Here is a 26,167-nt window from a genome sequence, read left to right on the forward strand (position 1 = left end):
CATGTTGTGTATGAGTCAAGGCCTCGTGTTGTTATTGTTACTTTGGGAAATAAGTTGTACAGGATACCAGAGGTAGCACCGCCTACCACCATCTCTTTGGTTACTACAAAATAATGTAGTAAGCTCATTTCCAAAACTGGGAAATTTGTTTTCCTGATGATACGCCCTCAAGGAAGAAGAATATGGTTGCCACGACCTCCAGACAGGGCCCCTCCGCTCGGCAACAACAGATGGACAAGGTTGTGGAGGATTACGAGGACATCTTCAACTACCCCAGAGGGGTGCCTTTGCACTGTCAGGTCAAGCACTCCATCGATCTAACCCCAGGTACACTGCTGCTCAATGGACCAATCTATCGGCGCTCTGTTCTGGAGAACGACGAAATCAAGAGGCATATTCAAGAGCTACTGTAGAAAGGCCACATCCATCCGAGTTCACTGCCTTGTGGGAGCTGGATCGTGTTGGTATAGAAGAAGGATGGGACTTGGAGACTCTATATTGACTACCGGGCGCTGAACAAGATCACTGTCCAGATTAGGTACCTGATCCCACAGATTGATGACCTTCTGGACCAACTGAAGGGGGGGGAATATTTCAGCAAGATCTACTTGAAGTCCAGCTATCACCAGGTACCAATCGAACCCTCTGATGTGTGGAAGACTGCCTTCAAATCCAAGGAGGGCCTTTTCAAATGGTTAGTTATTCCTTTTAGGTTGACGAATGCTCCTGCAACCTTCATGAGGTTGATGGATGACATCTTATGGCCATTCACCAACTCATTTGTAGTTGTATACTTCGATGACATCTCGATCTTCATCCAGAGTTGGGAAGAGCACCTCCACCACATCCGACAAGTTCTCCAAACACTGCAGCAACATAAGTTGTGTGCCAATTTGGAGAAATGCACTTTTGGAATGACCCAGGTTCAGTATCTGGGATACATTATTGATGAACAAGGGGTGCATGTGGATCCAGCCAAGATCTAATTCATTCAGGATTGGCCTGCCCCAGCTACTCTGATGGAGCTCCGTAGCTTTCTGGGTCTTGCCAATTTCTACCGCAGGTTCATGTTGGGGTTCTCTCATATCACTTGGCCCTTGAGTCAAGTCACCAAGGGAGCAGAGAAAGAAAAATTATGTTGGTATGAATCTCAATAGAAGGCATATGCAGAGTTGAAACATCGCCTCTTCTCTGCACCAGTGCTCACTTTACCAAACTTGCAATATCCATTTGAGATCGAGACAGATGCCTCTGACTATGCTATTGGGGCAGTCCTTACTCAACAAGGGCATCCAGTGGCATACCACAGTGAGACACTTTCAGACACAGTCTGGAAGTATCCCACTTATGACAATGAGATGTATTCCATTGTGCAGGCTTTCCGATGATGGAAGCATTAAGTTTTGGGGAAGGAAACAGTCATCCACACAGACAACCAACCCCTACAGTTCATACATACGCAAGGGAAGTTGTTGAATGATCGCCATAAAAAGTGGTCCACAAACCTGCAGTAGCTCCATTTGAATATCAAGTATAAGAAGGGTAGCACCAATAATGTTGCAGACTGCCTCAACTAACCACCGATCATGGCGTTAACCACAGTGCTCAACTCTTGTGGGCACAAGACTTATGATTGGCCACTTATCTACAAAAGCAACCCGGAGTTCGGCCACACATACCAGATGCTCTTGTAGAGTAAGAAAGTTCCAGATTTTCACCTCCAGGATGCCCTGCTATGCCACCTAAGACACCTTTGCGTTCCTTCAAGCGAGTGAGCTAAGATGATTTGGGAAGCGCACTATAGTTGGGCCGCGGGGCATTTGGGGGTCGAGAAAACAGTGGAAGTACTGCAGAATTATTTCTACTAGCTAAATCTTCGATAGGATGTTGGGAAGTACATCAAATCTTGCACTGCCTGCGTCATTGCCAAACTGGTCATCAAGAAGCAAGGCCTCTATACACTGTTGCGTACCCCTAGTCGACCTTGGGAATCCATCTCCATGGATTACATGTCAGGCCTTCCTTCTATTAAGCATGGAAACAACTGTGTTTTTGTGGTCATCGACAGATTCTAGAAGATGGCCATTCTGACGGCCTGCAAGAAGAATATCAAGCAGAAGCCACTACTAAACTCTTCTTTGAACGAGTGTGGGTACACTTTGGGATCCCAAAGTCTATCATCTCAGATCGGGACAGCAGGTTCCTCACTACATTTTGGTCCAGTCTCTGGTCGATGCTAGACACCAAGCTCACTAAGTCCACAGCTTTCCATCCCCAAAGTGATGGCCAGACAAAGATCGTCAATAGGATGATCATACACATTTTTCACATGTACAACTCAAAGCATCCACACACATGGGATGAGAGCCTTCCTTATGTCTAACACAACTATAACTGGGCTCTCCACAGCTCAACTGGCCACAACACTTTTCAAGTGGGCTTGGGATTCTAGCCACTATGTCCCATTGATGTGTCCATACCATTTGCAGCTACTCAGGCAAATTTGGCTCATGTCCAGTCGGAAGCCGATAAGGAAAACAGCTTCATTGAGAACATCCAACATATCCGCCAGTAGGTCCATGACATTCTGGAGAAATCAAATTCCAAGTACAAGCAGCGACGTAATCAACATCGGGTGCCACACAAGTTTTGGGTGGGCGACAAATTCTGCTTGCATTTCCAGAAGGAACGCCTTATCGGAGCCTATCGTAAAATCAGACCACTCCGATATGATCCTTACACCATTACCAAGGTTGTGGGTGACAATGCATTTGAGCTCAGCATTCCCCCATTCCTTGGCCTGCACCCAGTGTTCAATGTGGACCGCCTTCGACCATACTTCCCACCACTCTTATACACATCAGACATTGCAGAACAACTCACACCTACACAGTTAAATCCAAATTGCATGGAGCAAGCCACAACTAATCAGATCATGGACACGCAGATCAAGAACACTCACTAGCAGAAGATCCAACTGTATCGAGTTGTCAAAGCAGGCCAACTCCTTTACCAGGGCAAGTGGCTCACCAGGGACCAATTTCAGCAAAAGTTTCATCATCTCATGGAGGAACTCAACGCAATGTGGACCATTGCTTCCTAAAGGGGGAGGAATGATCCAGGTGGATATTGGTGGCCACCCGCCAATTCCACTTGGATCGCCACCATTGTTGCTTTCAGTTTTTCAGTTTCCTTAATTGTAACACAAGTTACTATTTTTAGCAATTTTTTGGGTCCTAAACTTCGAGATCCATTTTGAGCCCCTAAACAACGTTTTTTGGCAATCTACTACTAGAGATTTTTTTTTCTACAGATACCTTTTTCATCGTAGTCCTCCGAGAGATGTTTCCAATGGCGTAGCATGCGCATCAAATGGAGATAATATGACCAAGTCGTGACCCCCGGTAGTTGGTTGTCCAACTCACCCAAACAGGGCGCATAAACTCTTGGTGTTACATCTCCTTGGGTTAGGGTTTTGGTTGTTTAGGATTTTCTCTTATTGTTCAATAATAAAAAGACCCTTTAGCCTCATTGTAACATAGTTCAGAGGCATGTAGCTGTCATTTCTCTTCTCAGAGATAAGCTACCATCACCCGAGCTAGTCTTATTTCCATTTTGTTTGTAAGCATATTTTAGTATTTGATATTAATGAAATGAAGTGTTATTTATACTACATATTTGTATTTATAGTTATATCTGTAATTTGTTGCGTTCCTGTTTGAATCCGGATCAGTGGTATCAGAGCGGTCTCCTCTTTCTCTGTTTTTCTTTACATGTCCCCAACAAAGTTGGGATATAAGGAGTTAGGGCTTGAACCTTTACAAGACCAGCCTCGCAAATCTCGACGGCCTCCCATGGTGGATGAAAAGAAAGACGTGGGGGAAGGAGATCCTGTCAAAATCTTGCTCGAGGAAGCCCTCGAGTGATAAAGGAACGTGATGATGGACAACTTTTCTTAGAACCTTCAACGGCTACCCAGGGCCGACGCATCTACTTCCTGCAACTACTCTAGAAGCGCCACACCCTTTAAGGTACAAGTTAACTTTGACATTCCCATATTTGAGCGTCAAATAGATGTCGATGCTATAGATAAATGGTTAAATCTGCAAGAATGATATTTTTCCATTCATGATTTTTCCTTCCGAGGAAAGATCACCTTTGCACTTCTCAAGGCACCCCCCCACGTCAAGGACTAGTGGGAAACCTACTGTGAGCAAAAGGTGAAAGTACGAACTCACTGTTCTTAGCCGCACCCACTTGGAGAGTTATTTCCAACGGGTTATCATGCTTTGCAAACGGAGATAATATGACCAAGTCGTGACCCCGGGAAGTTGGTTGTCCAACTCACCGCAACGTGGCCCATAAACTCTTGGTGTTACATCTCCTCAGGTTAGGGTTTTGGTTGTTTAGAGTTTGCTCTTATTGTTCAATAATAAAAAGGCCCTTGAGCCTCTTTGTAACGCAGTTCAAAGTCATGTAGCCACCACATCTCTTCTCAGAGATAAGCTACCATCGCTCGAGCTAGTCTTATTTCCATTTTGTTTGCAAGCATATTTCAATATTTGATATTAATGAAATGAAGTGTTATTTCTAATGCATCTTTGTGTTTATGGTTATATCTATTATTTTTTGCATTCCTATTTAAATACGGATCAATGTCCTTGTTATCATAAAGGAGGATGGTACTTTAGGACATCAAGTCTTTAGGAAGAAAACCCACACTGAAAGTTATCTTCATGCTAAATCTTACCACCATCCATCCCAGAAATTTTGTGTCCTTAACACTCTTGCTGTTAGGGCCAAGGATAATTTTAGGGGCGAATGTTCGCCCTTTGGTGAAATTAAGGGGTTTTAAATTTTTAGTGGGCGAATATTTTGTATCATGGTACATTTTTACAAATCACCTCAAATAGCCCACCTTATTTTAAGGGAGAGGGTAGAAAAGGTAAATTTAGCCCTTGAAATTAGGACTTACAACCTTCCATTCGCCCATTTTCAAGAATAGGTTTTATTTAAGTGAATCCATTCGCCAATTTTCAAGAATAGGTTTTATTTAAGTGAATCCTATGGGCCAAATACCATATTTATAAAAGAGGTATGGTAAATTAATAAAAATATAAATAAATGAGAGGAATGGTAAATAAATAAAACATTTTTTATATTTACTCCACAAGTCACCTTATATACATGTAAGGGTGTAAACAAATAAAAATATAAGTAAAGTGGAGGTATGGTAAATAAATAAAACGTCTTTTTATACTTACTCAAAAGGTATGGTAAATAAATAAAAATATAAATAAACTAGACATATCGTAAATAAATAAAACCTCTTTTTATATTTAGTCCATAACCCTCGTTCTATTTATGAAGGCTCAAGAAAGAGGTTTTATTTAAGTGAATCCTATGGGCCAAATACCATATTTGTAAAAGAGGTATGGTAAATTAATAAAAATATAAATAAACGAGAGGTATGGTAAACAAATAAAAGATTTTTTTATATTTACTCCATAAGTCACCTTATATTTACGAACACTCAAAAAATGGGTTATATTTAGGTGAAACCTATGGCCAAAATACTATGGGACAAATACCATGGACTAGATTGTTATTAATACCATGCAAAAAACCATTATTAACCCTAATATTAGAATTAATAAAAATAAAAATGGCACATGGTATTGACCCATGGTATTCACCAAAATGGCACATGGTATTGACCCATGGTATTCACCAAAATGGCACATGGTATTGACCCATGGTATTCACCTGGAATGTAGCCTATTTAAATGGGGGAATTAAACGTGCATGTAGCCTATGCTAAGATTCACTAGGACTTTACAAAGTTTTATTATTTAGTGAAAGACTCGCCAAGATCTTACAAGATTTTATCATTGAGTAAAATATTCGCCATGCGTGGTGAGAGATTCGCCAAAAAATTATATATACATATTATATTATTGATAAAATCGCCTTCCATTTTTCCTATATACCATGGAGATTCGCCCATTTATTATATTTATAAATTTGGGGGGGTTCTTAAAATTTTCCCTGGTTAGGACCTTGAGAATATCTAAATCTGATAACCTTAATGAAGAAATTCAGCACTTGACCTGTGTATTTAAGAGTTTAGGATACAAGGATAAGGATATTAAGAAAGATATAAAGAGAGTTGAAGGAAAGGTTCTCTCTAAGGGCCCTCAAGCTAAATGTGGTAAAGTATTTCTTCATTTCATTCCAGGGGTTACTAATAAGATCGCAAAGATTTTAGGAAAGAAGGACATATTCACTCAGATTACAACATCTAGAATGATTAAGCAAACAATGAGGTATGTTAAGGATTGCATCGATCATCAGCAGCTTAAGGGAGTTTATAAGATTGATTGTTTTTGTGGTAGAAGTTATATTGGAGAGATAGGGCGCTCTTTAAAAACAAGACTAAAAGAGCACGGAGCTGACATTAAGAATGTAAGATCACGCACCTCAACCCTTGCTAAACACTCCTCAAAGACCAAGCATCATGTTTGTCTAGAAAATGCCAAAATTATCGATAGGGAAGAGCACTATCAAAGAAGGAAAATCAGAGAAGCCCTTGAAATTATGAAATATGCACACAATATAAACAGAGATGGTGGGAGTAAGATCAGTGGAAATTGGCTTCCGTTGATTAGACATATCAACTCTTCAAGAACTTCTTTATAGGTATAGTATCTCAGGTATAACTTCCATTCCTTTCCTTATCCTAAATTTCTTAAATATTTAGCTCCTTCAGTAACATTATTTAAAAAAAAAAAAAAATAGCTTTAGTTTTTTATTAATTTATCAGCGGGTTGTTTATTTATTTTATTTATGATTAATAATTATTTATTCATAATAATAATAATAAACATTATTACAAATAATTAATTAATTATTATTAAAGGGTGAATTAAGTAATTATTAATGGTATGTTATTATTTGTTTATAATTCTTGTTTATTGTTTATGATCTTAAATCCTTTATCATTTTATTAAATGTTTTATTAGTAAATTAATTAATTAATTAGTTATTATTATTAATTATTTATTTATAATAATAATTATTTACTTATTTCAACAAATAACTAAACAATTATTGAATTGAGGCTTCTGTGATCCATAATAGTTGTAAGAAGAACTTCGGCGTAAATCACATGAGGAAAGACCTTTGTCGACGCGTTTCGAACCAACTAGTGTGGTTCATCGTCAGGACAAGTTGAAGAAACAGATCCAGCTATGCAAGTTAAATAGTCTGAGCAGAGCCCCCCAACGGCTATCTTGACCAACGGCTAATTTTGACTATGGGACCAGAGTTAAAAAGTCATTTTTATAATATAGTTATATTCGATGACCATTCTTTTAAAATATATAAAATTTTATATAAATAAAATAATTTAATAGGTGTTAATGTTAATAGTTAGTTAAAAGGTTTAATAATAAAAATATAAGTTATAAGAAATATTATAATAACAATATACATAGGGTATAGGATAATATATAAATAAAAGAAGGAAAAAAAATAATAAAATAAATGAACAAAGCTAGTAAGGGTAAAAGTTAGTTGAAAAGACAAAATTCATAATAAATCAAAATAAAGGAGGAAAAACAAATAAATATAAATATAAATATAAAAAACTAAAATAAAGCTAATAAAGGTAAAAGTTAGTTTAAAAATTAAAAATAAAATAAAAATAAAGTAAAAAATAAATAAATAAATAAAACTAAAACTAGGAAAAAAATTAAGAATGTGGCTAGTAAAGGATAGTTTAAAAATAAAAATAAAAATAAAAATAAATTAAAAAAATAAAAATAAAAAATAAATAAAATAATAATAATAAAAATCAAAATCAAAATAATAAAAATCAAAATATATAATAGAGAACAAAGCTAAGGTAAAAGATAGTTGAAAAATTAAATAAAATAAATGAATAAAAATAATAAATAGATAATTATACCAAAAAATAAAAATAATAATAATAATAAATATATATATGTATATACAAGGTATATAAATAAATAAATAAATAAAAATAAAATAGAGAGAACGACACAAAAAATAAAAAGGGAGGGACAGGAAAAAGACCAATAAAAACCACAGAGCAAAAGAGATCAACCCTAGGAGGAAGGAAGGCTCCAAGGGGAACACAGAAAGCTAGCACAAAGATAAAAAAAGGGGGGGGAAGGAGAAAGACTAAGACGACAGGGCAGGGATCCAACAACTACTATTTTCCAGCTGTCATCTCTATTGAGATTGTCAGGCCTTCTTTCAATCTCAATAGCTTCCCTGAATTTACGATGATGGAATTGAGTAACCTTAGCAACAACCTTGGCCTCCTCAATACAAACCTGATGCTTGGTCTTTTCCACATGCTCTGCTAACGCGGAAGACTTGGTTCTCCCATGTCTTAGGTCAGTTGCATGTTCGTTGATCCTCTGATGGATGGAGCATCATGTTTCCCCGATGTAGGGGGTTCCACAAGAACAAGGGATCAAGTAGACACCCTTCATGTCCTTAGGGTCAACAGGATCTTTCACCGATCGGAGGGATTTACGAATGGTGTTGAGGGGCCTAAAGGTAGAGGGGATATCATACCTCTTAAGGATCCGAGCAATTTTGTTTATGGTTCCTTGAACATAGGGAAGATAGACACCTAGTCGGCACTCCTTCGGTTCTTTATTAATTAACGCATTTTTAGAGGCTTTAAGGAAAGCCTTCTGACCTAGGCGCCTACTGTAGCCATTCTCCACAAAGAAATTAAGGAGGTGGGATCTCTCCTTATCAAAGCTCTTATTATCAGAAATCCTCAGGGCACGAGTAGCAAGGGTGTTAAGAACACCCATCTTTTGAGCAGGGAAATGATGGGAATCAGCATGAAGATACTGCTCAGTATGTGTTTTCTTCCGGAATACTGAGTGGGAGAGCGAGCCATCCATATTCTTAGAAATAAGAATATCCAGGAAAGGGAGGCAACCATTGACCTCTTTTTCCATGGTGAACTTAATGGCAGAGGACTGACAGTTAAGGTGATTGAAGAAGTGATCCAGCTCCTCTTGGCCATGGGACCAGATGACATTAGTGTCATCCATATACCTTCTCCAAAGCTTGGGAAGGAGACGGGCCGAGGCTAGAGCTTTGGCTTCGAAATATTCCATAAAGAGATTGGCGACAATAGGGGAAAGGGGGGAACCCATGGCAACACCACAAGAAGGCCTAACAATCTCAATAGAGATGACGGCTGGAAAATCAGTCGCTGTTGGATTCCTGCCCTGTCATCTTAGTCTTTCTCCTTCCCCCCCCCCTTTTTTTATCTTTGTGCTAGCTTTCTGTGTTCCCCTTGGAGCCTTCCTTCCTCCTAGGGTTGATCCATTTTGCTCTGTGGTTTTTATTGGTCTTTTTCCTGTCCCTCCCTTTTTAATTTTTGTGTCGTTCTCTCTATTTTATTTTTATTTATTTATTTATATATTTATATACCTTATATATACATATATTTATTATTATTATTATTATTATTATTATTATTATTATTTTATTTTTATTTTTTTTGGTATAATTATCTATTTTTTATTTTTATTCATTTATTTTATTTAATTTTTCAACTATCTTTTACCTTAGCTTTGTTCTCTATTATATATTTTGATTTTTATTATTTTTATTTGTATTTTTATTTTTATTCTATTATTATTATTATTATTATTATTTTTAAACTATCCTTTACTAGCTACATTCTTAATTTTTTTCTAGTTTTATTTTTATTTATTTTTTTATTTTTTTACTTTATTTTTACTTTTATTTTTAATTTTTAAACTAACTTGTACTTTTATTAGTTTTATTTTAGTTTTTTATATCTTTATTTTATTTTTATTTTTATTTATTTGTTTTCCCTCCTTTATTTTGATTTATTATGAATTTTGACTTTTCAACTAACTTTTACCCTTACTAGCTTTGTTCATTTATTTTATTATTTTTTTTCCTTCTTTTATTTATATTTCTCGTTTCTCATTCTAACTAACTATTATCCTATACCCTATGTATATTGTTATTATAATATTTCTTATAACTTATATTTTTATTATTAAACCTTTTAACTAACTATTAACATTAACACCTATTAAATTATTTTATTTATATAAAATTTTATATATTTTAAAGGAATGGTCATCGAATATAACTATATTATGAAAATGACTTTTTAACTCTGGTCCCAAAGTCAAAATTAGCCGTTGGTCAAGATAGCCGTTGGGGGCTCTGCTCAGACTATTTAACTTGCATAGCTGGATCTGTTTCTTCAACTTGTCCTGACGATGAACCACACTAGTTGGTTCAAAACGCGTGGACAAAGGTCTTTCCTCAATGTGATTTACGCCGAAGTTCTTCTTACAAATAACTACACATAATTATTCATAAATAAATCAATCAATTTATTAATAATAATAATTAATTATTATTACTTATATATTTATTTATTGATATTATTAAGTCATTTATTTCATTTGTAATGAATTAATTTAGTTTTTTTTTGTAATTTTAGTAAGTGTTTTTAAAATATTTTTTGTTCATTCTTTATTTATTCACCTACTCTGGTCGGTTTGACTCTTCTTTCAATTAATTACTCATTTTTGTCCTAAATATGGATCGCCTGGTCGGTTTGACTCTTCTTTCAATTAATCACTCATTTTTGTCCTAAATATGGATGGCCTTTGGAATTCGAAACGTGGACAAGATGTATACAGTAATATAGATAATCCAAACAATCTTTTTCTAAAAAAAGCCACACAAGCTTAAAATCTAACATCAGAAGGGGATACATAAAATGAGATATATTCACTAGAGAATTTAAGTATCAAAATGGAAAGAAGAGCCACCGACCTACAATTTCTGAAAAATGGTCAATACAATAGTATTATTCCTCCCTTTGCTCATGTTAAGCATAGGCTTCTTAGTTAGTATAATAATAATAAAATTTTAAAATTAAATTTGGCTTTGGTCCATTCTGAAATTGGGAAAACCCGTGTTGCATTCGACAGCCTTGGTCATTCGGCCCTTACTGCTCACTCAAAGCTAGCCAACACCATCGACTACGGTTTATGGAGAATGATCAATGCAAAGGTTGCACTAAAAACTCGAAAGGAAGGACAGATTGCTCATGAAAGGCAGTCCAAGAAGCTCTCGGCTTAGAAACAATCTTCCCATAACCGTTCTAGTCGAGTCTTCCACCATTGGTGTCAACGAGCTTAAAGGTTTCAATTTTTACAGAAGTAACCCTAGGCATTCTTTAGCAGAGGTGGAAGTCGCAAAGAGTTTCAATGATGGTGATCTTATCGAACATCTCAAGGGCATTGGTGTTAACGAACTTAAACATTTCAGCAGTTACACTAGGCATTCATTAACAGAGGTAGAAGTCACAGAGAACTCCATTGATAGCGATCTCTGGGAGCATATCAAGAGTGTTGAGAGCAAGGTTAAAAATAAGGAACTAGACGTTACTTTTCCTAGAGGCTTCGATGTTGATAATAGCAGTATGATTAATATAATTGGCAACATCGACTCTGATATCGCAAAAAATATCAGTCTGCCCAGGACTATTCCCGTCAATAGCTCTTCGAGCAGCTTTAGTAATTATAATATTAAGCAATACGGTTTCGACTTTATTTTTAATGGTCCCAGACATTCGTTAGAAAATGTTGAAGCATCAAATAGGGTCAACGATGGTGCCTTCTGCAGTTCTTAGAATGAAGAGGGGAAAATGTTTAAGGCAGTGTGGTTTTCTCTTCCATCAGAGCGAGAGACCGATTTTGGTAGCATCGACTTTAACAGCACCGAATATTTCAATAGCGGAATAATGATTTCCAATTGCAATGTCTTTGTACGGAAGAACATTAAGAATGTAGACAACAGGTTGAAGAATCTAGAAAATGAGGGCAACATTGTTTCTTCTGATTTTGGAAGTTGCAACACTGAAAATTTGGAGGTTGAACCCAGCAATTCAAAGGTCAAATACGATGGCAGAAGCTCCGAGGAGGTCAACATCTTTTGTGGGCGTTGGAGCATGCATAAGAATTATAGGGACGATAAGGGCTTTAGTGAGGAAAGAAATGGGCATGACTTCATCGTAAATGGTGAAATTAATATCGATAATTCTAAAACCTCGCTTTTTAGGGTCAACCCAAAGGATTGTAATCATGATATGAATAGAAGTAGCGGGGATAATAGTTTTTACTAACCAGGATTATGGCAATACGAATACCCTTGGTTCGAATTTTCAACCTAAGAAGAAGGTTGTTAATCTTTCCTCCCACAAATTGTGATCCACGTGGATTTCCAGACACCGTGCATGGAAAGGCTCAAAATTCAAAGTGGTGGCAAGATGATGAACTTGACATTAGATTGAAGTGCTCATCGCCCTGATTCCAACGGTGTGAACGACACTCTAATCCGAGTCCGGATGACGGCGTTTGAGGCAGTCAAAGTTGGGTTGACTTTTTAATGACTCGGAAGGCTTAACAAAGGCACAATTTGGACTTTTCTGGTGGACGGAATCCGGCCAACTCCAGCGAGATTCCAGGCAAAATCGTTGCCTGGTTAAAACGACTCCTTCGGTCAAAAACCAAATTTTCAAAAATGTGCAATTGGTTTTTTTTAACAAGAAAAATATAAAAAAGGGGGGGTTGGGGGTTAGCGGGCCACCAACCCCACCACCCCAACCCATACATGTAACAATATAAATTATTGGTGGAGGGGTGGGCCACGACCCTCGACCCCTCCCACGGAACCAACAGCAACAAACGGGGTGGGCGGCCATGACCCCGCCACCCCACAACCCATAACCCACACCATTATTCAATATGCAACGGAGTTGGGTGGGCCGGCCCTTGGGGCACAGACCCGACCTCGAGACACGAAACCACCGCCTAAATAAATATGATGGAGCCAGTGGAGGTACGGTGGGCGCGGGCCCGACCCAACCAATATTTTAAATTTAAAAAGGATCTGTTTGTGATATATAAAAAAAGGAGGATGTGGGGTTTGACTGCCCGACCTCTTCCATATTAACTAGACCCCTAACCAACTCAACCAACCACCAACTTGGGAAAATCCGCCACCATTATTTTATTTAAACACAATATGTTAGTGCGCCCAGGAGAGGAGGCAGTGCACGCAGTTTGACGCAGAATTTTGTAGGAGGACCGAATTTTCACTTTGTCAGATTTTGACAAATTTTATATGGTTTTAGCATTTCTCGATGCCACAAACGCAATGGCGCTGTCCGTTTCTCCATCAGAGTTCTGCATTTTTCAGCCATTTTTCAGTATGGAGGTATAAAACTCCTTTTTGTAACTGATGCTTGTACTCTTCTTTCTCATGCCACTTAATGAATGAAGGCCTCCCCATTGATCGAGCAGGGCCCGAAGACGTAGTCCAAGTTGGAAGAAATCCGTTATCAAGTCTTGTTGTCTTCTTTCATGCTTTATGTGTTTCTCCTCTTCTCTCATGTGCACATTAAATTTCTATGTTAAGCTACAATTTATGCATGTAATTATTTAACACATCTATAAGCAAAAGATTTTGGATCAAGTGGTATTAAAGCAAGTCTTTTTAGATGTGAATTGCATGTTTGTATGTTAACAAGAAATGGGCTCCAAAGAGGCGAAGGGAAACTAAAGTCTTTCGATCCCGAAGTGGGGCATGCTCATCGAAGGAGAAACATGGCAGATGAAGAGGCTCGTCGTGAAGAGGAGCGCGATTTCTGCAAAACCTTCTATACAATGGCAGAGAATGTTGATCAGTTGCTTTCAAGGTTGGAGAAAGCAGAAGAGAGAAATCTAGAAGAATAAGGTTCAGTGCATGGAAATGGTGGAGAAGAACCCCCTCCTTCTCCTTCCATGAGTGAAAGTTCTTCTTCCTCTCATCACCATCATCATAGAAATTCAAGGGATGCATCTAAGAAACCTTTCTTTAAATTAGATGTCAAATTTGATCTTCCCATGTTTAACGGTGAAAGTAATGCAGAAAAGCTTAATAACTGGATTAGGTGTATTTAATTATACTGCAGGATTCAGCAGATCGAAGAGGACGAGGCAAAAATTCAACTGGCCTCTCTTCGGCTGAGTAGCACCGCTCTCGTCTGGTGGGAGAGCAAATTGCGAAGCAGTAAGATTGTGGGTAATCTTCTTTCCTCATGGCCTAATTTCATTTCTGCATTAAAGGAGCAATTCTATCCCTTGAATTATAAACAAAAAGCCTTAATGGATTGGCAATACTTAACGCAAGGCAGAGGTTAGGATGTTCAAAGCTTTATAGAGGAATTTAGAAAACAGGCACTTAATTTGGGCATTGCACTTGACTCACCTGAAGTAGTAACTAAGTATATTGGGTCATTAAATAGTTACCTTAGACATTCATTATTATTGTTTGAACCAACTACTATTGACTCGGCCACTGTAAGGGCCATCCATCTTGAGAATAGGGGCAAAAATGAAAGAGATGATCATTTCAAGAAACCACCTTTCAAACCTCCAAATGGAAAACCCAAATTGAAAGGAAAAGGAAAGGAGAAGAGGACTAGTTCAATAGATGAGTCTCTTCCTAATGAACGAAACAGAATTGAGCTATTTCATATTAGAGTTATCATAAATCATACAAAAGTAGAAACTCTATTTGATACCGGATCCCAAGCAAACTTAATTTCATATTCCTTGGTAAAGAAGCTAGGCTTGGAAACCAAACCACATCCAAAACCTTACCCACTTGGATGGATACATGATAAAGCAAAACTAAATGTAACTAAGCAGTGCAAGGTTAAATTTGTGATTGCTTATAAGTTAGTGGATGAGGTAAAACTTGATGTAATACCATTGGATATCTGTGGCATGGTGTTAGGAAGTCCATATCTATATGATAGAAAGGCAATCTTCTTCTGTCGTGAAAACAAATACCAAATCACAAAATATGGGGTAGAATATATCATAAGGGCTCATCAAACTATAATCAACGCCAACTTTGTAAGTTCATGACAAATGAAGAGGTTGGTGAATTCCAATAAGGGTTGCATGCTTATGGTTGTAAGGGGGAAAGATGCAGAATTATCCGATGCTTTCCAGGGTTGTGATCATGTGCATAAAAAGGAATTATGTGAATTAATTTCTAACTATGATGAAGTGTTTCAGGAACCAAGAGGATTACCTCCGAAGAGGGAAATCCAACATGAGATCCATTTGCAGCATGACGCTCCTTTACCGAATATTGGCATGTACAGGATTTCGACCATTGAGATGGAGGAGATCAAAAAGCAGGTGCAGGAACTATTGAACCAAGGGGTCATCAGACTGAGCACTTCTCCATGCAGTTCACTGATTGTCTTAGTGTCGAAGAAAGATGGCACATGGAGGATGTGCATGGATTATCGAGCACTAAACAAAATCACGGTGAAAAATCGTTACCCTCTTCCCCGCATTGATGACTTATTAGATCAGTTAAAGAATGCTATTTATTTCACCAAATTGGATTTGCGTAGTGGTTATCACCAAGTCCGAATTGCAGAGCAGGATGTGTGGAAAACTGCCTTCAAGACCAAACAGGGGTTGTTCGAATGGATGGTGATGCCATTCGGACTTTGCAATGCTCTAGCCACTTTCATGAGGGTCATGAATTATCTCTTTCGGCCTTTCATTGATGAATTTGTTCTTGTATATCTAGATGATATTCTTATCTTTAGTAAAAGTTGGAATAAACATGCATGCCATGTGAAGAAAGTGCTTGATGTATTGAAAAAAGAAAAACTTTATGTAAGATTGTCAAAGTGTGAGTTTGGGAACCCTCTTTGGTTTACCTAGGTCATATTGTTGGTCATGGTAAGCTAAAAATTGATCCTTCTAAAGTTGAAGCAATTGTAAATTGGCCTAAGCCTGCTAGTGTAACCAAGGTTCGCAGCTTTTTGGGTGCAGTACAGTATTAGAGGAGATTTATTGCCAATTTCTCTATTATTGCAGCACTTTTACACGCATTGACAAGTGTAAAGAAAGTCTTTCAATGGGGAGGAAAGCAGCAGAAGTCCTTCGAAACATTAAAAGAAAAGATCAGCACTGCACCGGTCTTGGCCTTACCAGATCTCCAACAGCCATTTGATATCGAAACAGGTGCCAGCGAATATGCCATGGGAGTTGTATTGATGCAGCAAAAGAAGCCGATATGTTACCATTCAGAGAAGTTCTCTCAGGCTGTGATAAACTATCCCACTTATGACAAGGAATTATATGCCTTGGTCCAGAGTGTGAAAAAGTGGAAACACTACCTGATCAGCAAGGAGACCATCATCCATACAGATCATCATCCCTTGTAGTATCTTCAGTCACAAACCAAGTTGCAGCAATCTCGTCATTTCAGGTGGATGGGTTTTCTTCGGTAGTTTCATATGGTAATAAAGTATAAGAAGGGCACTAGCAACAAAGTGGCTGATATGCTATCTCGCCCTCCTATTTCTGCTTCTGTTATTTTGTATAATGCTTTGTTATCTTTTGAAAGTTATGTTGAACAATATGCTAACGATGATGACTTTAAGAATATTTATGCAAAACTAACTCATGGTTCACAGGTGGAAAACTATTACTTGCCGGGGAAACTGTTGTATCACGTGGGAAAATTGTGCATACCCACAGGAGAAAGGGTACATGTAATCTGGGAGGCCCACACCTCCCTTGTGTCTAGTCATTTTAGTATTGAAAAAACTTTGTTTCATGTACAAAGATTTTGTTTTTGGCCTCATATGAAGAACATTGTGACTCGCTATGTAAAGGGATGTGTTTTGTGTTCTGTTTCAAAGCCCTCTAATAGAAAACTCGGGCTCTACACACCACTCCATATTCTGAGTCATCCATGGGAAAGTGTCTCGATGGATTTTGTAGGAGGTTTGCCTTTGTCTAGAAAAAGACATGACTATTTGTATGTTGTCGTTGATCGTTTTAGTAAGATGTGTATTTTAATACCTTGTTAAAAGCATATCACTGCAAAGGAGACTACTTATCTTTTCTTTCAGCAAGTTTGGGTCCATTCTTGGTTTCCCACATCGATTGTGTCAGATCGGGACTCACTTTCTCGAAGAGTTTTGGACTAGCTTGTGGAAGATCGTGGACACCAAGTTGAAAAGAAGCACGGCATTCCATCCACACACTGACAGACAGACAGAGGTTGTCAACTGCACTGTGGTACACTTGTTGCGAGTCTATTGTGGGAAACATCCTAAGTTGTGGGATGAGCATCTTCCATATGTGCAGCATTCCTACAATCGAGCAGTGCACTCATCTACGCATTGTTCACCATTTGAGACATGTTTTGGCTACCTGCCAAAAGACCCTTTTGATATGGTCTTTGGAAGGGAAGATGACTCCAGTGGACGTAATGACAGGGACAAAGTGCAGCAGTTCATTCAACATATCCAATTGATTCACCAAGCAATACATGAACAGTTGGAGAAAAGTCAAACCCGGTACAAGGCTCAACATGAAAAACACTAAGTCGACCATCAATTTCAAGTGGGCGACAAAGTGTGGTTCCATATTAGCAAGGACAGGATGAAGGGAGAAGGGAAGAAGTTGTGACCAATCCGATATGGTCCATTCACCATCTTAGAGAAGATTGGAAACAATGCCTTGCGTCTCAATTTGCCAATATATATGCAAATGTACTCCATAGTGAATGTGGAGAACTTAAAGCTATATGAGCCACCATTGATTATGGACACCAAAGAGGTGGGCACAGTTCCTACAGTTGATGAATTTGCACCAGAGTATCTCAATGAGTTACCTGAAGACATCATCCTTGACAGAAGAACCAGGAGTTCACGACGGGAAGATGTGGAATACTTTCGAGTTGGTTTCAAGGGGATGCACCATAGCAAGCCAAAATGGCTGGAAAAATAAAGAGTGAGGGAACAATTCCCTCACTTGCCAATTGACTGATAAAGCTTTTGGCAGTCCAAAAGCTCCTCAATGGGGAGGATTGATCCAGGTGGATCTCCAGACACTAGTGGCATGGAAAAGGCTCAAAATTCAAAGTGGCGGAAAGATGTTGAACTTGACATCAAATTGAAGTGCTCGTCACCCTGATTCCAATGGTGCAAACGGCACTCCAATCTGAGTCTGGATGAAGGAGATAGAGGCAATCAAAGTTGGGTTGACTTTTTTATGACAGGGCAGGCTTAACAAAGACACAATTTGGACTTTTCTGGCGGACAGAATTCGGCCAACTCTGGACATATTCTGGGCAAAATCGTTGTCTGGTTAAAACGACTCCTTCAATCAAAAACCAAATTTTCAAAAATGTGCAATTGGTTTTTTTTTAACAAGAAAAATATAAAAAAGGGGGGGGGGGCGGGCCACCAACCCTGCCACCCCAACCCGTACATGTAACAATATAAAGTATTGGTGGAGGGGCGGGCCATGATCCCCGGCCCCTCCCACAGAACCAACAGCAATAAATGGGGTGGGTGGCCATGACCCCGCCACCCCACAACCCATAACCCACACCATTATTCAATATGCAACGAAGTTGGGTGGGTCGGCCCTTAGGGCACGGACCCGACCCCGAGACACGCAACCACCGCCTAAATAAATACGATGGAGCTAGCGGAGGTACAGTGGGCGGGCCGACCAAGGCAGGCCTGACCCAACCAATATTTTAAATTTAAAAAGGATTTGTTTGTGATATATATAAAAAGGAGGAGGCGGGGTTTGACCGCCCGACCTCCTCCATATTAACTGGACCACCAACTTGGGAAAATCCGCCACCATTATTTTATTTAAACACAGTTTGTCAATGCGCCCAGGAGAGGAGGCAGTGCACGCAGTTCGAGGCAGAATTTTGTAGGAGGGCCGAATTTTCACTTTGTCAGATTTTGACAAATTTTATATGGTTTCAACATTTCTCGATGCCACAAACGCAATGGCGTTGTCCGTTTCTCCATCAGAGTTCTGCATTTTTCGGCCATTTTTCAGTATGGAGGTATAAAACTCCTTTTTGTAACTCATGCTTGTACTCTTCTTTCTCATGCCACTGAATGAATGAAGGCCTCCCCATTGATCGAGCAGGGCCCATAGACGTAGTCCAAGTCGGACGAACTCCAATATCAAGTCTTGTTGTTTTCTTTCATGCTTTATGTGTTTCTCCTCTTCTCCCATGTGCACATTAAATTTCTATGTTAAGCTACAATTTATGCATGTAATTCTTTAACACATCTATAAGCAAAAGATTTTGGATCAAATTGAGTATGGATACTGTTAATATTCTCAGCAAAGGTTTGGGATTCACGATTAATCCTAAGAACATTCCATTTGAAAGCATCATTTGTAGCATTTAAGATGGGATTCATGGCCTCTCCATGGAGGACAAAGAGGTATTAAGGCAAGAATTTTCTCTCATAATGAGGAAATCCAAGCCCCTAAAGATTAATTTAAATAAGGATGAACAAGTTGCTCTTAAGGCCCTTTGTGATAATGACCAGATTGTGGTTCTTAAGGCAGATAAAGGAGGAGCAGTTGTTGTTTTGAATAAAGATTACATTCATAAAATGAATGAGCATATAAATTGTGGTATTTATAAGAGGCTTAACTCCAACCCCATTCCCAAGGTTATAAAAGAGGTCAAGAAATCAATTTTGGAGTCCAATCTTGATGATAAAATAAAAAAGAGGTTAATTCCTTCATGTGAGGTTATCCCTAGAATTTATGGGTTGCCTAAAATCCATAAAGAAGGAGTCCCTCTTAGACCAATAATCAACACCATTAGGTCCCCCACCTATGAATTAGCTAAATACGTTGCTAAGATCCTTAAGCATCTTGTTAGAAACACAGATTCTTTTATTAAAGACTCCAATGATTTTGTAAAGCTTATCAAAAATGAGAGGGTTGATAAAGATGACATTCTTGTGAGTTTTGATGTAGTATCATTATTTAACAAGATTCCCTTGGGTGAGGTTGTTCATGTTATAAAAAAAGTCACTAATCCAGAAATATCTAAGCTTGCAAAGATTTGTTTGTGTTCCACTTTTTTCAGTTTCCAAGGAGGTTAATATGAGCATATATCTGGGGTTGCAATGGGATCACCCCTCTCACCAATTGTCGCTAATTTATACATGGAGTACTTTGAGAAGAAAGTGCTTGACTTATACCCTTTCAAACAAGCTTGGTGGAAGAGATTTGTTGATGACACCAACATAAAGTGGACATCATGGTAGGGAAAAGCTTGAGAAGTTTTTCAATCATCTTGACTCTATCTCATCTGAAATTAAGTTTACTAGGAAAACTCACACTGAAATTTATCTTCATGTTGAATCTTACCACCATCCAGCCCAGAAATTTGGTGTCTTTAACACTCTTGCTATTAGGGCCCTAAGAATATCTGACTATGATCACGTTAACGAACAATTTGAGCACTTGACCTCTGTATTTAAGAGTTTAAGATACAAGGATAACGATATTAAGAAATCTATAAAGAGCATTGAAGTAAAGGTCCTCTATAAGGGCCCTCAAGCTAAATGTGGTAAAGTATTGCTTCCTTTCATTGAAGGAGTTACAGATAAGATTGCAAAGATTTTAGGAAAGAAGGACATATTCACTCAATTTAAAACATATGGAACGATTAAGCAAAGAATTAAGTTTGTTAAGGATTGCATCGATCATCAACATCTTAAGGGAATTTTTAAGATTGATTGTTCTTATGGCGGAAGTTATATTGGAGAGACAAGACGCTCTTTAAAAACAAGACTAAAAGAGCACGGAGCCGATATTAAGAATGGAAGATCACGCACCTCAACCCTTGCTAAACACTCCTCAAAGACCAAGCATCATGTTTGTCTAGAAAATGCCAAAATTATCGCTAGGGAGGAGCACTATCAAAGGAGGAAAATCAAAGAAGCCCTTGAAATTATGAAATATCCACACAATCTAAACAGAGATGGTGGGAGTGAGATCAGTGGAAATTGGCTTCCCCTGATTAGACATATCATCTCTTCAAGGACTGCTTTAGAGGTATAGTATCCCAGGTATAACTTTCTTTCCTTTCCTTATCTTGAATTTCTTAAAAATTTAGCTCCTTCATTACATTATTTATAAAAAAAAAAAAATAGCTTTAGTTTCTTATTAATTTATGAACTAGTTGTTTATTTATTTTATTTATGAATAATAATTAGTTATTCATAATAATAATAAAAATTATTACTCGGCCTGGAGTATGCCGTAAAACTGCTTCTGCTTGGCTAAGAGCTCGTCTTCCTCGGACGTAAGGAAACAGGTTAACGGCCCAAGACCCAGAGGCATCTGGCAGGAGTGAGAGCCTGCTCCCGATTACGGACCACCAGCAGGGTTATGTCAGGTGGCGTGGTTTTCCTATTTAACAGTGATGAGTCAAACCCAGCATTCGCGGATAGCAGCCAGAGATGGATGTCCTCACTGTTGGTTTGACACCTGAGTTGATAGGTTTTACCACCTTCGGAAGAATAATAAAAATTATTACAAACAATCAATTAATTATTATTAATGGGTGAATTAAGTAATTATTAATGGTGTGTTATTATTTGTTTATAATGCTTCTTTATTGTTTATGATCTTTTAACCTTTATCATTTTATTAAATGTTTTATTAGTAAATTAATTAATTAATTAATTATTAGTAGTTATTTATTTATAATAATAATTATGTATTTATTTCAATAAATAAATAAATAGATAATTATTCATAAATAAATAAATCAATTTATTATTAATAATAATTAATTATTATTACTTATTTGTTTATTTATTTAATATTATTAAGTCATTTATTTCATTTGTAATGAATTAATTTAGGTTTTCTTGTAATTTTAGCATTTTAGTCAGCCTTTTTAATTAAATTTATGTTCAATCATTATTCATTCACCTTCTCTGGCTGGTTTGACTCTTCTTTCAATCAATCAGTCATCTTTGACTTGAAGATGGATCCCCTTTGGGATTCGAAATGTTGACAAGATGTATACAATATTGTGGAAAATTTGTATTATATTTTTCCAAAAGAAAGCCACAGAAGCTTAAAATCTAACATCATTTCCATGTACTAAGGGCATACATGGAATGAGATATGATTGAAAAAAAAGTCGTTGAATTGCAAATTTCTGAAAATTTGTCGAAACAATAGCATTATTCCTCCATTTTCCCGTGTTAAGCATAGGCTTCTTAGTTAGTATAATAATTAAAAAAAAAATTTAATTATGTTTGGCTTTGGTCCATTGTGAAATTAGGAAAACCATTGTTAGATTAGACAAACTCGGTCGTTCGGCCCTTACCACTCACTTAAAGCTAGCCAACGCCATCGACAAGGATTTATGGAGAACAATCGATGCAAAGGCTGCACTAAAAGCTCAAAAGGAATGACAAATTACTTGTGAAAGGCAGTCCAAGAATCTTTCTCATCTTAGAAACAATCTTCCCAAAATTGTTCTAGTCGATTCTTCCAGCGTTGGTTGAGCTTGAAGGTTTTGATTTTTACAGCAGCAACCCTAGGCATTCTTTAGCAGAGGTGGAAGTCGCAGAGAGTTTCGATGATGGTGATCTCAACGAACATCACAAGGGCGTTGGTGTTAACAAACTTGAAGGTTTCAGCAATTACCCTAGGCATTCATTAACAGAGGTAGAATTCACAGATAAATCTGTTGATAGTGATCTCTGCGAGCATATCAAGAGCGTTGAGAGAAACGATAAAAATAATGAACTGAACGTTGTTTTACCTGGAGGCGTTCATGTTGATAACAGCAGTATGATTAATATAATTGGAAGCAACGACTCTAATATCGCAGAAAATATCAGTCTGCCCAGGACTATTCCCGTCGACAGCTCTTCCAGCAACGTTAGTAGTTATAATATTAAGCAAGATGGTTTCGACTTTATTTTGAATGGTTCCAAACATTCGATGGAAAATGTTGAAGCCTGAGAGGGTCATTGATGGTGCTTTTTGTGGTTCTCAGAATCAAGAGGGGGAAAGTGTTGAAGGCAATGTGGTTTTCTCCTCCATCAGAGCTAGAGACATCGATTTTGGTAGCATCAACTTTAACAGTGCTCAAGAATTAAAAAGCGGAATAATGACTTCTGATTGCAACCATTAAGAATGTAGACCGCAAGTTGAGGTCCAGAAAACAAGGGCAACGTTGTTTCTTCTGATTCTGGAGGTTGCAGCACTGAAAATTTGGAGGTTGAACGCAGTAATTCAAAGGTCATATACGATAGCAGAAGCTCCGAGGAGGACATATTTTGTGGGCGTAGGAGCATGGATAAGAATTATAGGGATGATATGGGTTTTAGTGAGGAAGGGTATGGGCGACACTTCATTGTAAATGGTGAAATTAATGTTGATAATTCTAAACCTTCGCTTTTTAGGGTCAGCGCAAAGGATTGTAATCATGAGATGAATAGAAGTAGCGGGGATAATAATTTAGTTTTTAATAACAAGGATTATGGTGATACAAATACCCTTGGTTCGAATTTTGAACCTAAGAAGAAGGTTTTTAATCTTTCTTCCCACAAATTAAGTCTCGAGGCTATTAGTATTCTCAACAAAGGTTTGGGATTCACGGTTACTCCTAAGAACATTCCATTTGAAAGCATCATTTGTAGCATTGAAGATGGGATTCATGGCCTCTTTGTGGAGGACAAAGAGGTATTAAGGCTGGAATTTTCTCTCATAATGAGGAAATCCAAACCCCTAAAGAGTAATTTAAATGAGGATGAACAAGTTGCTCTTAAGGCCCTTCGTGATAATAACAAGATTGTGGTTATTAAGGCAAATAAAGGAGGAGCGGCTGTTGTTTTGAATAAAGATGATTACATTCATAAAATGAATGATAATCTAAATTGTGGTAGTTATAAGAGGCTTAACTCCAACCCCATTCCCAAGGTTATAAAAGAGGTCAAGAAAGCAATTTTGGAGTCCAATCTTGATGATAAAATAAAAAAGAAGTTAATTTCTTCCCATGAGGTTATCCCTAGAATTTATGGGTTGCCTAAAATCCATAAGGAAGGGGTCCCTCTTAGACCAATAGTCAACACCATTGGGTCCCCCACCTATGAATTAGCTAAATATGTTGCTAAGATCCTTAAACCTCTTGTTGGAAACACAAATTATTTTATTAAAGACTCCAATGATTTTGTAAAGCTTATTAAAAATGAGAGGGTTGATAAAGATGACATTCTTATGAGTTTTGACGTAGTATCCTTATTTACCAAAATTCCCTTGGATGAGGTTGTTCATGTTATAAAAGAAGTCATTGATCCAGAAACAACTAAGCTTGCGGAGATTTGTTTGCGTTCCACTTTTTTCAGTTTCCAAGGAGGTTATTATGAGCAGATATCTAGGGTTGCAATGGGATCACCCCTCTCACCAATTGTCGCTAATTTATATATGGATTACTTTGAGAAGAAAGTGATTGATTCACACCCTTTGAAACCATCTTGGTGGAAGAGATTTGTTGATGACACCAACATAAAGTGGACTCATGGTAGGGCAGAGCTTGAGAAGTTTTTCAATCATCTTAACTCTATCTCATCTGAAATTAAGTTTACTATGGAGCTTGAAGAAAACAGTAGCATTCCTTTTTTAGATGTCCTTGTTATCAGAAAGGAGGATGGTACTTTAGGACATCAAGTCTTTAGGAAGAAAACCCACACTGAAAGTTATCTTCATGTTGAATCTTACCACCATCCAGCCCAGAAATTTGGTGTCCTTAACACTCTTGCTATTAGGGCCCTGAGAATATCTGACTTTGATCACCTTAATGAAGAAATTGAGCACTTGACCTTTGTATTTAAGAGTTTAGGATACAAGGATAAGGATATTAAGAAAGCTATAAAGAGAGTTGAAGGAAAGGTCCTCTCTAAGGGCCCTCAAGCTAAATGTGGTAAAGTATTCCTTCCTTTCATTCAAGGAGTTACAGATAAGATCACAAAGATTTTAGGAAAGAAGGACATATTCACTCAGTTTACAACATCTAGAATGATTAAGCAAAGAATGAGGTATGTTAAGGATTGCATTGATCATCAGCAGCTTAAGGGAGTTTATAAGATTGATTATTCTTGTCGCAAAAGTTATATTGGAGAGAGAGTGTGCTGTTTAAAACAAGACTAAAAGAGCACGGAGCCAACATTAAGAATAGAAAATCGCGCACCACATCCCTTACTGAACACTTCTCAAAGACCAAGCATCATGTTTGTCTAGAAAATGCCAAAATTATCGCTAGGGAGGAGCATTATCAAAGGAGGAAAATCAGAGAAGCCCTTGAAATTATGAAATATCCACACAATCTAAACAGAGATGGTGGGAGTGAGATCAGTAGAAATTGGCTTCCCCTAATTAGACATATCAACTCTTCAAGTATTGCTTCAGAGGGATAGTATCTTAGGTATAACTTTCTTTCCTTTCCTTATCTTGAATTTCTTAAAAATTTAGCTCCTTCATTAACATTATTTATAAATAAAAAAATTAGCTTTAGTTTCTTATTAATTTATTAGCTAGCTGTTTATTTATTTTATTTATGATTAATAATTATTTATTCATAATAATAATTTTTATTTATTACAAATAAATAATTAATTATTATTAATGGGTGAATTAAGTAATTATTAATGGTATGTTATTATTTGTTTATAATTCTTGTTTATTGTTTACGATATTTTAACATTTATCATTTTATTAAATGTTTTATTAGTAAATAAATAAATAAATTATTTATTTATTTATTTATTATCAATAATTATTTATTTATAATAATTGTTATTTATTTATTTCAATAAATAAATAGATAATTATTCATAAATAAATAAATCATTTTATTATTAATAACAATTAATTATAATTACTTATTTATTTATTCTTTTGATATTATTAAGTCATTTATTTCATTTGTAATGAATTAATTTAGGCTCTTTTGTAATTTTAGCATTTTAGTCGGCTTTTTTAAAATAATTTATGTTCATTCATTATTTATTCACCTTCTCTAGCGGGTTTGACTCTTCGTTCAATCAATCACTCATTTTTGTCCTGAAGATGGATCCCCTTTGGGATTTGAAACATTGACAAGATGTATACAATACTATGGATAATCTGAACTATCTTTTTCCAAAGGAATTATCATATCTTCAAAA

The 26,167-nt window shown here is 37.1% G+C and overlaps 1 protein-coding gene across 1 annotated transcript; it reads left to right on the forward strand.

Annotated features, from left to right (window-relative positions):
- The first annotated feature begins 23,297 nt into the window (after positions 1-23,297).
- LOC149235738 (uncharacterized) lies at positions 23,298-25,151 on the forward strand. Its single transcript, XM_089368642.1, has one exon. The coding sequence runs from the start codon at positions 23,298-23,300 to the stop codon at positions 25,149-25,151; it is 1,854 nt and encodes a 617-aa protein (XP_089224768.1).
- The last annotated feature ends 1,016 nt before the right edge of the window (positions 25,152-26,167 follow it).

The sequence above is a fragment of the Pinus tabuliformis genome, chromosome 8 (genome assembly GCF_031772625.1).
Source record: "Pinus tabuliformis cultivar Carrire ecotype Pingquan chromosome 8, CPIR1, whole genome shotgun sequence".
Lineage (NCBI taxonomy): Eukaryota > Viridiplantae > Streptophyta > Pinopsida > Pinales > Pinaceae > Pinus > Pinus tabuliformis.

Coding starts and splice junctions, on each gene's coding strand:
- LOC149235738 (XM_089368642.1), top strand. CDS start 23,298: ATGGATAAGAATTATAGGGATGATATGGGTTTTAGTGAGGAAGGGTAT.